Source organism: Xiphophorus couchianus, chromosome 22, assembly GCF_001444195.1.
Source record: "Xiphophorus couchianus chromosome 22, X_couchianus-1.0, whole genome shotgun sequence".
Taxonomy (NCBI): domain Eukaryota; kingdom Metazoa; phylum Chordata; class Actinopteri; order Cyprinodontiformes; family Poeciliidae; genus Xiphophorus; species Xiphophorus couchianus.
In genome coordinates, this window is record NC_040249.1 from 2,443,305 (window position 1) to 2,459,913 (window position 16,609).

The window sequence follows — 16,609 nt, forward strand, 5'->3', positions numbered from 1 at the left end:
CATACAACCCCAATAAATACATTTGGTTATACTGCTTCACAATGTGAATACGTTTACGAGACCCCTTGTTAAATCAAATTCATGTTGTTTTTTTTCTATCAATGCTGTGTATCCACACATCCACGGCCATTGTGACGGGATGTTTTATGCTTTTGCAGTTGTGTGAGTCTGTGTAGTTCTCCTGACCTATGTTCTCCCTCCTGCCATCCTTAATTGTAGCCCACAGTGACTGCTTCTTTCATCTAAGGTCACAGGTTTGGGTTCCTCTCTCTCTCTCTGCCTGTCTGCTCGGTTACTCTTCTCTCATTCTCTCCCTCTTTCATGTCTGTTTTTGATTTTTCATCCAGTGTCTTTTTGTTCTAATCGCTTAAATTGTTCTCAATGGGTTTTTGGGGTTTTTTCCCCCAAATTGGCCCTTTTCTGTTTTTTGCTTTTTGCTTTTTGCTCCTTCGCCTCGTTGGCCTTTTAAGGACATGCACCTTCCATCTAACTTTGATTCAATAAGTGGCTTTTACAACACATCACTAGTGAATGGTATGGATGTCTTAAAGATTGTGATTGAAGATGTACCGATCCAATATTAATATCTGTATCAATCCCAATATTTAAAAAAAAGTCTTGATCAGGTATCTATGATACCATAAGGGCAGATCTATTCAGTCAGTACTATGCTTTGTGCTTTGAGCGATATCATGCTTTATTTATTTTACATTATATTTAGAATTTCTAATTGCACTTTTTAAACCATTTGAAAGAAAGCTTGTCACAGTTTATCTTTACATGCTTGATCAACATAGTTGGTCTCAGTTTCAGTTTCTTTATTATTTGTTTTACATTGGCTGTTGTACTACTAATTGCACTTGACTGAACAACATTAAGTTATGTTGTTTTTATATGTTGTATTGTCAAGCTATTTAAATGTATTTAAGTGTGCTGTACTGGTGCCGAGTTATGGATAAATTTGTGATTCAACATATTTATGTCTGCGTTTAAAAAAACGAAACTTTCTAAGTCAATTCAGCTGTTTTTCTGTGTCGGACCAGCATCGTCCGATACTAGCCCTTAAATATTGGTATTGGAAGTGAAAACAGTAGATCGGTGCATCTCTTAGTCTAGTGCCATGAATTTATTCTTGTCTTATTCTAAATACAATTTTTTTGTGTTGCTGTTTAGTCTTCCCCACTGTTCTAATTTTAATAGAGAAGTTGGTGTGTGTCTGCGTCTATTCGCTCCAGGTCTTCTCATCCATTAGCAGATGAGAACAGTAATTTCACAGCGGCCTGGCCAGGCTAATTATCAGGATCCACACTACGTTTGGGATGAACGTGTGCCCGTGAACCGCACTGTGTGTAATTCTTTGCCCAAAAAAAAACAACCAAATTGTAAAGCGATGAGGTGTGTGTTTTGTGCAAATATCTAGCACCTGTGGCCTTTTTAAAAAGTGTGTGCGCTTGCTTAAGGAGTGCACACACATGCCTTGGTGTTTTCCAGGTAAGAGAGTTCCCCTGCTCACTGACTCGTTGTGATTCCTATAATTGGGTCCCGTTTGATTTTTGCCGACCAGCGCCCCAGCTGCCTCCCCGTCCTCATCAGTGGAGCGGGCTCCTGGGTCTCTGCTGTTTCGACCTGTAGGTGTTGTCATCTGCTGTCTGCACTTTAGTTTCTCTTTCTTTTCATTTTAATTATTAGATTTATACGGGATATATTCTGTTTCAGTGCAAGAAATATTTTCTTCTCATTTTCTTGTCAGAGACCAGATTGCTTGTTTTCTGGTTGTTTGCACTTTAGGTGAAGAAACTGCATTCAGCTTCTGTGCACCACAAATCTGGAACAAACGTCCAGAAAACTGCTAAACATCCCGAAACACTGTTTTCTTTAATTAAAGGCCCAAAAAGACACCTGTTTAGAGTTGCTTTCGACTCACAATCACTTGAACATTGACCAACATATTTGATGTGTATGGATATTTTGGAATATGGCACTCAACAAAATGTAATGTTTGGTAGTGGTTTCAGGATTGGTAACTTTATGATGTTTTCATGACATTTTTTCTGTTTTTATGACGTAAAGCTCTTTAAACTGCCTTGTTGCTGAAATGCGCTATACAAATAAACTTGATTTATAGACAGAGTGTAAAACAACTTAAAGCTTTCACTAATTGGCAGCTATGCAATCATATTAAAGAGTGTGATATACTCTTTACAAGTCTCAACAACAATAAAACAATTTACAACAGTTCCTTTTGCCCTTTCTGCTCGTCAGTCATTCCATTAAAAGGCGAGAAGTAAGGTGCTGTCTGTACACGACATGCAGAACAAGATGGTGCTGCTTTTTAAAATTCTGACATGGCTTTGTGGACTCTGCTCCTTCATCCACACTTTGTTCTTTTTTCCTCCTCTTGTCCTTTGCCTTTTTTAACTTTCTTCCTGCAGTAATAGTTTTCCTCCAGGCCTTGTTTGAATGTGTCTGCCACTCCTTTATCCTCTCTGTTCTCTGTTTTTTTCCCCCTTTTCTTCCTTCTCTCCCTCCTCTTTTCTCCTCCTTTCTCTTTTTTTCTTTTTTCCAAAAATGCGCCCCGAATGAAACTAAATAGTGTGGTGGGGAGTTTCTTTGCGCGCGTGTCTTAGAGTGAGAGGGTATGTGTCATGACTGAATAGACTGGAGCAGAGATCAAAGGCAGAGCCTAAATTGAGTGTGTGTGTGAGCGTGTGTGTGTTAACAGGCAGGAGAAAGACAGCTCTCTAAATTGCAGGACAAGAGCTGATCAAGCCATCAGAGAAGAAAGCTGTAATTCACCTACAGTCGCAAACCTCTTCAGGGCCCACATACCTCTTCATCTTTCTTTTCTCGTTATTTTGTTCATGTGTGACCAACTGCGAGTGTCAGCAACGGCTGACAATCCATCCTGTTTTGTTTTCAGACTACTGATGTTTTTTTTATTTCCTTTTTTTAAATAAAATCGTTGAACACATCATCCTTCTCCATGAAAACCACAAATTGCGGATAGGCCATGAACAATTCGTAGACATTTTTTCAATGACATCGTTACTGATTTCCGCAAGGTGTTCTTTTGAGCACTTTGATCAAATTCAAATGAGAGATAAGCAAATTTCTTAATATCTGAATATTTTCATACGTTTTCTTCTGTTTCTGATCTTATCCAACATTTCATAATTCCTAATGCGCATTAGGGAGTGATTGTCATAGTAGAAAATGTTTTGTATTTTGCAGAAAATCTATTTTTTTAATTTAATTTTTATTCCAACAAGTCATTGTAGCAATACTTAATAGAAAAATACACATCGCCTTAAACCACTTTTATTAGCAGATTGCAGTTCAAACTGTAGGAAGTTACTATAGAGCTTTACTCGGAACAGATCCTGAAATCAGAAGTACAGTATCCCTCACAGAGACACATAGCCACTAACATTAAACCCTTATACAAATAGCACATATACACTGACACACCACTTCTGGACCTTCACGGTAGTTTCTAAACATTTATCCTCTGACATATAGGTATATGGCCTTCACCTCCATCTCGCAGATTCATATTTCTGTATTCATAGCGTTCATATATTCGCACACCCAGACCCCTATCATGGGCGCTCACCTGTCAAATCATAATTAGGGTGTGTCCCTGTTCTTTGATAGCTATGTACAGTGGTTCTACTTTAATTCTTTATCAAATGCATTGATCGCTGTGGGCCTCGCATGCCCATTGATCCGCGCAGTCCGTCTGGAGGCAGCCGATAAGCTCCACACTCGTCTCCATCTGCCTCCCTGCTTCCTCCTCTGTCACTCCCCTTTTTGCTGTCTTGCCTTGTTAACCTAATTCTGACCAGAAAAAACATAGCACATTTCTTAATTTGCTCCGTTTCACCTACTTGAATATACTTTGTCTGCTTGGAGATGATTGGTCCAGTTTGAAGTCTTGTTCTTGAAAGTGGGAAACCTAATTTCCCATAAGTCTCTTTGGATTGTGCATCTTCTTTTATAATTAGAAACACATTGTATTTTAAATCAGTTATAATTTTCAATATATTTTTACAAACATCCTTCTGTGCTTACAAACCCATTGGATTCTGGCAATAGACTGCTAGTCTTGTTAAATGTCAGAATGTATACACCATACATTTGTAACAGAAGATGCCTTAAAACTTGTACAAGGAGAATGTAAAGTTTTATCACCTCAGAGGCATTTTTCTTATCAAATTTTGAATTCAACACAAATATGTTCAATTGTTGTGTAGTCCTAAGTTGTATCCGTATCCTGCCTGAACCTTCAATTTTAGCTGTGTTGAGCAATGCGACTTCTTTAGTGTGTGTGTTCAGCAGTGCTTTTTGCATGTGTGTGCTGGACAAGATAGAGACCTAAAGGACCTCTTGACTGTGAATTAGCCTGTCATGACAAATGTCTGGAACTGCATGACTGGCTGCCAGACTGGCTGGCTATCTGGGAGGTTGGCAACCTCTTTTTAGATAGCGATTGTGTGTGTGTAGCATCACTCTGTGCCCACGCCAGGTCTCGGTACATGACCGGCGGTGCGTGCCCTCCAACCCTTTTTTCTCCCCCCACTCGCCCAAAAAAGAGCAACCAGGGCGATAACCTGCTCAGAAAGAGCCTCCAAAGCAGAGAGGGGTCCTCACGCGACGCCAGCCCCACAGAGGGAGCCTCTGTCTCAGGCTTCCAGTCATCCGTTGAGCCTCCTTTTTCCCTCAGAGGTTCCCACCCGTCAACAGAAGACACAGTACACGATTGTTCTTGTTGTCACCATTCAAAAAAAGCAAAGTCTCGTCTCCTCCTGAGCCTCCATTCTTAAAGCCGGGTTACCCACTGACCACCAGCTGTCACGCTTTCTCTCCACCTTTTTCTCTGCTTGTGTTTTTCCATCCTGACTTTGATCGTGTAATGATGCAGCTGGTTGGGTTTGTACTCTCTGTGTTTTTACTTGGGTTATGTCCCCGTGGCTTTTGGATGTGACGTTGGGCTGTTGGCACATTAAGGCAAGAGTTTGTTTCCATCTATTGTCACTTTCCAATTTGCAAACTGCGAGTGTGAGCACCCCCTTTTGTCCTGTTTCTATGTCCGCTAGGTGGCATTTAATCTCCACCTGGTCAACCAATTTGCTCTTCAAAAAAAAACTTCTGGCATATCGTTTTGCCACAGAACACTGGGTTTTAATTGGACTGACAGAGTTGGTAGCGCTTGATTGACAGGCACCAGCCTCAGTAGGTCTGGCAATGAGCTGAAGTTTTGGAATGCACTAAATTACAAGGAGAGATAATGTCCTCTTATCCATATTTGCAATAGTTTAGAGCTCAAAAATGCATAAACAACGCTTTATGCTGCAGAGTAGATAGATGCTGGGACTGGAAATCTGCTTTTCTCTTTTACCGCTTTTGTAAATAGGAAATCTCTCAACAAGTGTGATTGACATTTTGCAAAATTGGTAATATCACTCAAACGTTTTCACATTTTGTCACATTGCAAAGACAAATTCAATGTATTATAAATAGTTTTTACAAAAATTGTTGCTGTCTTAATGTGATTATTTTTATTTTGAAGGACCTAATTAATGGAGGTTAAATACAAACTGTCAAACAAAATCCCAATAAAATGCATTGAGCTTTGTGGCTGGAATTGATTACTATGAGTACTGTGAACTTCATGTTTTGTCACGTGACAATCACCACCTTCAATATAAAATCGCAATTTAATGCGTTAAGCACACAGTGTGTTCCATGTTCATAATAGTTCTATTTGTTGTTTGTAACATTGAACTTCATAGAACAGCTGGATTTATACAGAGGTCAGATTAAAGATGGTGTTTACTGAGGATCAGATCTTTGGACCCACCCTTTTCTCAGGATCTGAGATGGTTTTTATACATAATGAGTGTTTGGAAGATAGCCCAACAGAGACCATAACTTCCTGTATCAATTCTACAAGTGCAACCTTCCACAGGAGGTGCTGGTCATCTTCTACACGGCCAATATTTAGTCAGACCTGTGCTAATCCATTATTGCGATTTTGTTCACTCACAAAAGAGGACAAGTCCAAACTGCAACAATCAGATCTACTGAGAGTATCATCAATGCTAACCTTCCCTCCATCCATGACTTGTTCAGTTCTAGTCAGGAAAAAGGGAGCTAACATTTCTACTGACCCCACACATTCTAGGCACAAACTGTTTTGAGAGGTTTACCTTTAGATTGGTGCTACAGAATGCTATTTGTAACAACTAGCTGTCACGGGAACAGTTTCTTGCTCTAGGCTTTCTCTGATGGATACCTGAGAGTACCAATATTGAAACCATGCATATTTGCATTAATTCAACCTCGCCTTTCTCTTTTGTAATATTACTTGATGGATCCATATTATAAGATAGAAAAAAAAAACATTTGGCCTTGTTTTGTGCATCTGTTTATATTTTTAATTATATAGAACAAATCAAAGCAAAAATCATGTGTATGTGCACAGACTTGGCGAATGAAGATGGTTAATTATTTACTAATAAGGATGTCCTGATGCAACTTTTTGACTTCAGATACAGTACAGATATTGCAGCTTTGAGTATCGGCCGACACCAGTGTTTACCCAATACGATATCAGCATGAATCATACATACTTTCATTACTTACTTTGTAGCATGTGAATGTTAGAAAAGGCTGATGTTGACTATTGTTCTGACTAATATCAAGTATGAGAACAACTGTATTGTTATTCTCCTGACCTGACCTATGTATTGTTAACTAATAGGTCTGTGTGCGGGATACAAATCCTGTTGGATACAAATGCTGGGCTGGCCTCAATACTGGAGTGGAGCAACTCCGCTAAATTCTATAACTTATGGCCCCCTTTCATGATATTCTTTCACTCTCTTCAGTCTCTTCTCCCGGATTGAGTGATGCACCCCACTCCACACCTACCCTTATTTTTATTTAGTTACGGTAGTTATTTATTTGTATTTATTTATTTATTTAATGTAATTTTTTTTATTTATATTTTTTATTTTCCTTCTTCCCTCCTTTTGTATTTATTTTTTCATTACGTGTGTCCATATTGTGTCCTGTTCAGTTATGTAAGAAAAAGAAAATTACCCAAAGGAGGTGAATTGTATGCCTTTTTCTATCCATATAATTTTTACCTTTCCTGTTCTTGTGTTTTGTTCTTTTCTATCGATGTCATGGAGAAGTTGCGTACTATATGGCATACTATGTCATTAATAGTTAAAATTTTGCCTGCAATGTCTCCTTCCCTCCTAATAAAAATATTTTTAAAATAATAATAATAAAAGAATAGTGGAGTGGAGTGCTTCTCTCTTAGATTGTAGATGCAGGCTGATATAATTCAAAAACATTTACCGATTTCCAATATCGGATCGGGACACCCCTATTTACTAATTTGATGACTTGCAAAATTAAGGCAAACTAAAAACTACGTATCATTTTCCTGCCACTCCAAGGACTTTGTTGGTCTGTTCCATCAAAAATCACAATAAAATATGTTGAGGTTTGTGGTTGTGACCTGACAAAATAGGAAAAAGTTCAAGGGGAATATTTTTACTACTCACTCTACATAGTCCTATTTTAAAACGCAACCTGCACATGCATGTAAAACTAGACAAAAAATGGCTACATCTTTCCCTCTCCTTCCACCAAAATGCCTTCTTTCTGTTACTGCCGCAGCCAGGCAGTATTCCGCTTCCATAGTGTTAATCCTTGCCCCTGGACAGACAAACTCAATTTCCCGTTTTTCTGTCCCCAAAATTGGCCAACACCAATAATATAGAGGGATGTTTTGGATTGTGTTGGTTCCAGAGCTTATGTATATGTATACAGATAGAGCGACATCAGAGTGGTAGTTGTATCTGTAAAGGCCAGATTTGATATCTGAACCAGACGATAGCCAGAAGGCCATAACATTGTAACATTACCGTTGTCATATTACATTATGGAAACATTCATATTCCTGCTTCCACAACATGCAGATGAAAAAGATGGAGGTAAGGAAGAAACAAAGAACTGCTAGAACAAAACCAAGCTGACATAAAGAAATTATTGAACCCATTTGTAGGTTTCCATTCCAAGATTCCAAACTGCAAAAACTTTTAGCAGTTTGATGCAAAGCAGCTTTTAAACTATATTCTAAAAAGAACAAACCAAATCAATGTTAACTTTTGTGTGGAGTTATAAATAAGCTTTCTGTTTGTCAAAAACCTAAGTTGATCCCTTAAATCTACTTTTCTATAGAACAGTAACAGCCGTTTCTCCTGTCTTCACTCTTTATCTCCCTTTCTGTCTCACCCTCCTCCCCAATTGTCTTTCTTTTTATCAGTCTCTCTCAAAGGTGCGTTCCCCTCTCCCTATGGCCATCCCCCTAGGCTCTCTCTCTCTCAGCACACACACTTGCAGAGTGCATTAGGGTTGCTGTCATTTACAATACAGCCCCATTGTCCCAGCCGAACAATGGCTACAAACAAACAATTGACATGGAAATGGAGAGATGTAGCTCATTAGCGGGCGCTGCTTGTTTTGTTAATGGATAAATGGGTGGCTTCAATAGGCCTGCCCTAAAACCCTGCCTCAATATGGAGAAGCCTGATTAACAGGAAACCACAGGGAGGAAAGTGGCGATGGGGAAACGCAGCTTCGCTGTCCCCTGCGTCATATGCGGTGAGCTCTGTTCGAGGGATGAGGCATCGGTTCAGAGTCTGTTCACACGTACAAGTGGAATATCGAGTCTGTCTGTTACAGCGACAAAAGTTAGACAAGCGACTTCTAGCTTTCTGTTTTCCAACATCCTTTTAACTCATAATGAATCTTTCTGCCCAAGATTCACTCGTAACATTTCCCAGCAGTACACTGATTTGAATGGGAATGCTCTCTCATAACACACTCTCGTGTGTTTGAATTAACTAACTTGTCAAAAGTCTTGCCAAAACTCGGGGTACATTCACACCAAGTATGCTTTAATCAAACTCCGGTCTGTTTACCAAGAAAGCCTGGTTCATTTGGGAAGGTGTGAACATGTAATTGAACTCTGGTCTACCTCAAGGAACTCTGGTGAGGTTCAAATACAAATGTTAATAATAAGTGCGCCAGAGAAAAGTCCAAAAGCAGGTGTGGACTACAGCGTAGGGCTTTCTGGGTAAATACAAGCAAACAAACGCGAGACTCCAGTGCTAGCGAGAGAAATGGCTTCTGTTTTTTTTTTTTACAAAAGGTAAATCCAACAATTGCTAAAATCTCACTCCATTTCAATTTTGTTTGCATTTTGTGAAGAAGAAAGTTGTTCTCAAATCTTCTTCAGAGGTATTCATGTCGTTGCCTTCAGTGGTTCTTAGTGCAGCGGCCTCATCGGTGAGATGGGGAACAGCTTTTTAAAACTTTGCCTCGTTCGACAGTGCAATGTGGAGTGAACCGCACCAGCCGAAAATTTAGTAAATGTTGCAATTTTGGTCCCCAGTTGAACAGAGTCTACTGGACTATCAGGAGTGAGAACACCCTTGGTTTCAGATTACCGGTCCTGGATATTTGTTTGTGTCACTGCTTACTGTAGCTAAAACACTGTGCAGTGAGTGTGTGCTGGTTGAGCCATCAGCAGGCAAGTGCCTGTCTTAACTGATGGTGGTTGCTATTTGTGTGTGTGTTTGTATGTGTGTGTCTGTAGTGGCCACCACTATCAGTTAGATCATATTGAAACCACCTGAAAATGGCATTTCTGCCATTATTCTGATGGTGACCGCTCAATACTGTATCTGTCTGCTGCCAAGATGAGAAGTCCGTGCCTGTGTGCTCTAACCTGCATAATGTGTTGAGATGTGTACATGTATTTTGATAACAAAACTTTTTAGAGACAGGTATATCCTCTATATAAAAATGAATAGAACTGAAACACAAACTTATGTGAGGTGACCCTGTACAGATATAAATTGGGCCTGGAACTTTTATTTTGATTAATTGATTACATCGATTTTAACACATTAGAAATTCTAATGCAATTTTTTTCACCTTTTTTTAACATACAAAAGTACAGAGGGCATGGCGACCTGTCTAGGATGTACCCCGCCTGTCGCCCGTTCACCACTGGAGATAGGCACCAGCATCCCTGGCGACCTCACTAAGGATAAGCGTGTATAATGATGGATGGATGGGTGGATGGAAGGAAGTGCAGAACTTTAACATTTGTAGTTGTGTTTTTCTCATAATTTATTTCTTAAAATATCAGAGACACAGGGCTGGTATAATACTTTTCCTTTAAATTTTCTGTTTGGAGCACTTTGTGCATTTTCAAACAGAGTTCCTACACATTCTGGAAATGGATCCTATCTTTCCATTTGTCCTTCCTTCTTTCGAGGTTCCATATCTAAACCGTGTCAACCATCAAGATATTTACCGTAGATTCATTCTGGAGCTTTGGATTTCAGTTTGTTAACTGACAAAAAGAAATCTGGAAACCTGAGCTCGGAAATGTATTGAATTTTGGCATGAACATGTGTAGAAACTTTGTTTAATGAGTCACTACTGAAATGCCACTGCTAATTGAAATAAGATCACCACTAGTAATTTAAAACATAAATATTCTGGCAGTATTGCAGTAGATGACAGTTCTTAACTACAATCAATGGGACCTGACCAGAAACCGTTCTCTGATCTGGTATGGTATTCCTCAGCTCTCCCTTTTCTTAACCCACAGTGTCACCCAAACATTGCTAGATTACTCACATGTCCATAAACCCTAAGAAGTCACTTAACTAATGCTACAAATTTGGTTGATGAGAGAAGGTAACACACTGAAATGAAATCAGACAACATCTGGTGTCGAACGCTCTTATGTTCATTTGGCCCAGGCACTGAAAAATGGGAGTTTGTGCTTCAGCTCATTATTGTTGTTAAAAGATTGTTATTGTTACGGTTGATTTATATAATATCTGGATCTGTGAGGAGTCGTTTTGTACCAACAGCATGCACATAAACTGTAAAACCTCGCAAAACAACACATTTTCTGGCTTGACACACTTCTATGTGTCTGACAACAACGTTGTCTTAGTGGTTTAGCCTCTGACTCACACAGAGCTATGTTTTCATTCCTGTGGGATAAGATGTGTTGTCCTTGGTGTTTTTCCTTCCTGTAAAGCAAATATTTGTATAAGACTTGTTTTGTAATCCTGTGGTGAAAAGTTTTACAAACTTAGAAACGAGTTTTGTGGCAAGAGCAGAAATTCATCATCTTTCAGGCCTCACTTTTCCAAATTTTACCTTTTATGCACCTGGATCTATGAGGAGTCATCACTCCTGGCTTCCCCGTGTTGCAATGCAGTAATGGGCTATGAGTCCATTAGGCATATTCCCATTATGGAATATGATGGGAATATATTCCCATTTGATTACTGAACGCAATCTGATTACTGTTTACATCAATGGTCATGCTCTGCTGTTCCATACCATGGAAGTTTTCTGATGGCCTGCATCCAAAGGCTCCTAGTGTGTCTGAAAACAGCGTTTAAAATTAGCTTTGAAAAACAGTGGAAAATCCCATTATGATGTATTTATGCTAGTGCTATCAAGGATTGTTGGTGTTCTCACATCAAAATACAATGAAATATGCCTTTTGAAAGCCATTTATTTCCAGAGACTTTTGGAAAATGTGTGGGAGTTGTTTGTGATTGCTGTTCAAGCAAACAGTTTGAGTAAACAATGTAGTCTCTAAAAATGTTATGTCAGATTCGTGTTTGCATTCATGTAGTCCTGCATAATTCTTGCCAATCAAAAATGTAGCATGACAGGCTTATTTGTGGTCTTAAAACTCCAATACTTTTTGCATTTAAACTAGAGGGAAAGAGTGTGGCATTGAGATTAAAAAAAAGAGATAACGTTGTTCTGAAGCAATTCAGAATGGTATGAACATATGGTCCTTATGTTGCTTTAATTATATGTTTATAGCAGATCTATAAAAGAAGTTCTCTTATGACATTTGCCCTGTAAAGAGCCATTTTCTCTGGTTGTGTGCAGGAGCGCGATGCAGAGCGTCGGAGACAACTAAGAGAAAGAGCCCGACAGCTTATAGCCGAGGCCCGATCCGGAGTCAAGATATCCGACATGAGCTTGCTGGATCCAGCTAACATGGAGAGAAGCAAAGGCACCAAGGCAGCAGGAGGTCAGGACACACCTGAAGGCCCTCACACATGAAAATAAGCATAAGCATGAGCCACAATCTTTCTGAAGGGGATTTATGTTTATTTACTGACATTCATAGTAAAAACATGAAATATTCATTGCAAGTAATTCATAAACTAACAATCACTAATACTTATTTGCTATAATTCAAACGTCACAGTTGTATGGTTTTGACTTCAACTTCCTACATTCACTCACACATTTCCATTATGCTCTCTAAAGGGGTTCTGCCTAATCCTCAGTGAAAACAAAAATGTCATTTTACAACAGCCGCGGGTCTAAAAATCACCACCCCCTCTATTATGTCTTCACTCTCGTCCGCCGTCTCTTTAGGCCAGTAATTATTAATCAGCACTACATATTGTGCGTCCAAATTATGTTCAAAACACCGTACACTTCTAATAATATCTTGTAGCAGTAGCAAACGCTGTCTATGCACATTTCCCACTGCTTTCCATTTCCCTGAAATTGAGGTTATTATCACAATGACCATTATTAGGCAAGTCATTTGTTTCAGATATCTTCGTGTTATACACCCTGCTTTTAGTTGCTTTGTTTTAGAAGATCAAGTGCCCTGCATGTAAATGACAGAGTGAATGCAGGTTCCAAAGGAGTGCCTGATTTTGAGAAAGAAATAAAGTGAATTCAACTTAATGTAAGAACTGTGAAAAGAAAAGGAACATGAGATTATAGATGCGCGGTGACTAGATCATTTCTTTTTCATTTTTACCAAGTGTTGCTTAGCACAACACTTCGGTAGTGACGTTTTTGCTATGAGATGAAGACTCAGTTGTACATTTTCACAATCAGAGAAGTTGTCAGAGGAAGCACAAAAATGGTAAAAAGCTATTTAAAAGGAACCGTATCCTCTGTAGAGTCTCTGCTGTCCCTTCAGATTCATACAACAGACAGGTAAACTCTGGGAGGTGCTGGCCATATCACTCCTTCATCATGGCATCATTTTGCATCTTTTTTGGCTGTGAAACTCAGTTCTTTGCCACAGGACAGCAGTTAGAGCATGAATTGCTGTCCAGTTTTACATGAAATTGGTGAAGGAGCAGATAGACCCAGAGTTGACGTCAGTAGATACAGTCTAGATTTGGAAATGTTGAGACTCAAATAGGATGTTCATTTTGGTGGAGACCCTTCAAGGTCCACAAGACACACCAAGTCAAGCTCTTGTGAATCGCCTCCTGTTCCAGTGTAGGTCATGATGTTTTGTCACAAAAGTGGCTTACAACAGTATAGTAAGCACAACAATCATGGCAGAGAGGTGAAGGACTATTATGAGTTCACAAGTTCTGAGGATAGCAAAATGATGATTGACGAGCTCCAACATCTCCATGAAAATAACATAAGGCATCGGACCAGAACCGAGCAGGAGGAGTTCAGTGTTTTAGTCCAACACTACATACTTCCTCACAGCCTTGGACAATCACTACTTCAATCTATCCATCATGGATAGTTTCAGGACCTCAACGCAGCAGTCACATGTTCGAGTCCTGGCCCGTTGACTATTTCCGTATGTCTTCTCCCTCGCTCTCACAACCCACTTTCCTGTCGTTTCGCTATCAACTAAAAGGCTACCAGAGTCGAAAAAAATGCTTAAAAAATTCAGGCTCTCCATCCTGCTCGGTTACTGAAAAACTGGCTTCTGGAAGGTGAGTAGCACTGTTTTTCGCCTGAGCAAACACCCACAAAATTCTGACCAACCACACAGAAGTTTTGCCTACAGGGTGGGGCAAAAAAATTTAAAAAATAGCATAATTTTCGATATGCAACTGCGAGCATGAGAACCCATTTCAGCAGTTTGGCTCAACCATGCAGAGCCCTTAAGCATGCTCTAGCGAATCCACTCTGAGACACAGTTAGTAATGCACTCGGCTTCTTCAGACTAGACAGCAGAAATTAGCAAACACCTGGAGGAAGTGCACATCTGTTGAGCTCATTATACAAGCTACTTCTCAGCGCTGTGCTACTAAAAATGTTTTTAAAGTGTTAGTAGTGATGTTGTGATGACTTCCTGAAGATGGAGTTTCAGGAAGAGCAGGAGTTTTTAAAGAGGCTCAATTTCAAGGCATCAATTACAAAGTAAAATTTCTCTTCGGTCATTTTTGTTATACACAGCTTTTTTTTTCACAACTGGAATTTTCATAATTATTTGAATGTGCTAGAAAATGGCACAAAGCCTCTAAAACACATAATGCTGCCCCTTTAAATAGTCTAGAATTAGTTATTGAGACATATGTACAGTCAAAAAAACAACAACTCTGAAAGCAATAATAAATGAAGTTAAAGCACCAAAATCAACGCTAATAAACTCTTATCAAGAGGGGGGGCAAAAACAGCAGAGGACAAAGACTGTGAGACAAACTGAAGATAACACTTGATTTATTTGCTCCCTCAGCATTTCTGTATTGGACTAATTGTTGATCTCATTAAAAATGGAGTCAGAGGAAAGAACAGAACCGTAGAGGAGGAAGAAAGAGAAACGGTGTGGGCTGTGATACACAAGGCCTGCCGAGCAGAACGGCTAATCCTAGCCCCCACTCTCTCCGTCTCTCTGCCGCTCTCCCCTCATCACCATTCACAGTCCTTTAAATGCACCTCGGCCTGCCCCCTCCAACAGTCTGCCCGCAAAGAAACTTTCCAAACTCCATCACTATGGCCCCCCCTATTAATTAGGCTTCAGCCAGCCACGCAGGGATGGCGCTTGCTAGCACGCTTCGCATCGCAGCTAGCAAATTAGAAAAGAAAAATCAGGAAATACTGTTATTTTGACTCCCTCTCCTTCCCTCTTTGTTCTTGCTGTTTCTCTCCTCCAAGTAATAAATAGCAGAGGAGGGAGCTTGCAACGTCTGACACTGTTTACTGATTGTTTTGTTTTTAATCCATGGTGGGTTATCCATGCAGCTAGCGCCGCACAGGTCTCCATTTGACTTTCTCCTAACATGCTTTTTGTTTTGTTCCTAATGTGGAGACACCATTGTTTCCAACGAACCCCTCAGGAGACTTAATGGAATATGTGCTTTCATGTTTTTGAGGTTTTTTGTTTGCCTCACCTCTTTTATCTGGAACAAGAAAGGCAAGCAACAGATCTTTGAATGAGGGAGAAATTATACAGAGTTCTCATTTTCACATTGTGTGCCAGAGTTTTTTCTTTTTTTTTTCTTCTGCCCCAACACACAAACCCACTCAGACATGAGGTACAAACTTGACTCTCTGCTAGGCTTTACTAATTTAGTTTGAGTGTTATACTTGAGATTTTGTTGTTTGTTTGGGTGCCGGAAATTCTCGTAAATGTTTGAAATTTACTTTGGAGTTTTCAAGGTTTGAATTTTGGATAAAGAGCCCCCGGAGGCATGGGTCCTTAATTGCTTTCGAACAAATTGGTGTTTATTTATTTATTTTTTTTCCAAAATATTTTTATTAGAATTTTCTGCTATATAAGAAAAGAACATGAAAAAAGAGAAAAAGAAAGATAAAAATAAAAAATTAACACAATGCCGTCCCTCCCCCCACCCCAAAAATAAATTGGTGTTTTATTAAATGGTTTGCTCCTTTAGATTAAAAATACATTAAACTCTTAATGCAATAAAGACTCCTCTGGCACACAGTACGTTGTATTAATTCCGGGCATTTATTGATAGAGTTGAGCTTTTCTTTTACCAGAGTGGAACAAAAATAAACTTTGTTATACTACCATATAATCCTGTGTAAAAGTGTAAAAGGAACCCAAAATCAATATGCGTTTCATGCCCGGGATGAGCGTGCTTGAACTTTTGACGTGGCCATATATTTGTATATGTTAATGGGGAGTATAAGACTGAATTTCCCTTCAGTTAGGATCAGTAGAATGCCTTCTTATTTCTAATTCTTCTGTACATAACATCATAATATATAAGTACATACACTATGGGTGTTCAGATATGATATAGATATTGGCTATCAGTCCGATATCAGCCAAAATCATGGGTATCAATTATGTTGCCGTGCACCTAAAGTCTCAGACATAAGCGTGCCAGGTGAAGAACTCCACTCTAGCATCTGGTCCGCCCCAGGATTTCTGTCCAGCAGTACTTGTATCCCAAATGCAGACCGATTAGTTAATGATAAATGGGTCGGTTGATTTTGTAAAAATTGTTTACTACTGATCTCTGTTTGAATAATATCACTCGATTCCACACTACAAATAAGTAATAAAACTTTTTAGAATTCGTGCTGATATTGTGTCAATGTCAATATCGGCCGATACTTTGAGCTGCATTATCGGTATATCAAACTGAACGTTGTATCGGGACACCCCAGACATACACAGTAAAATTTAAATTCTTTAAGGCAACTTCACATCGTGTTTCATGTGGGGAAAAAGATTTCTAAGCACAAAATAAGTTTACCTTGGAGGAGATTAAAGAACTGTACAAAT

General features: G+C 39.3%; 1 protein-coding gene across 8 annotated transcripts in view; it reads left to right on the forward strand.

The window, feature by feature from the left end:
- The window catches only part of ehbp1 (EH domain binding protein 1), a 164,448-nt gene that overhangs the window by 90,126 nt on the left and 57,713 nt on the right, over nt 1–16,609 (forward strand). For all 8 annotated transcript variants that reach the window (XM_028006482.1, XM_028006481.1, XM_028006484.1 and 5 more), the window contains one exon: nt 12,019–12,163. In XM_028006482.1, the coding sequence (XP_027862283.1) occupies nt 12,019–12,163 (145 nt within the window). The remainder of the gene's footprint in view (nt 1–12,018; nt 12,164–16,609) is intronic.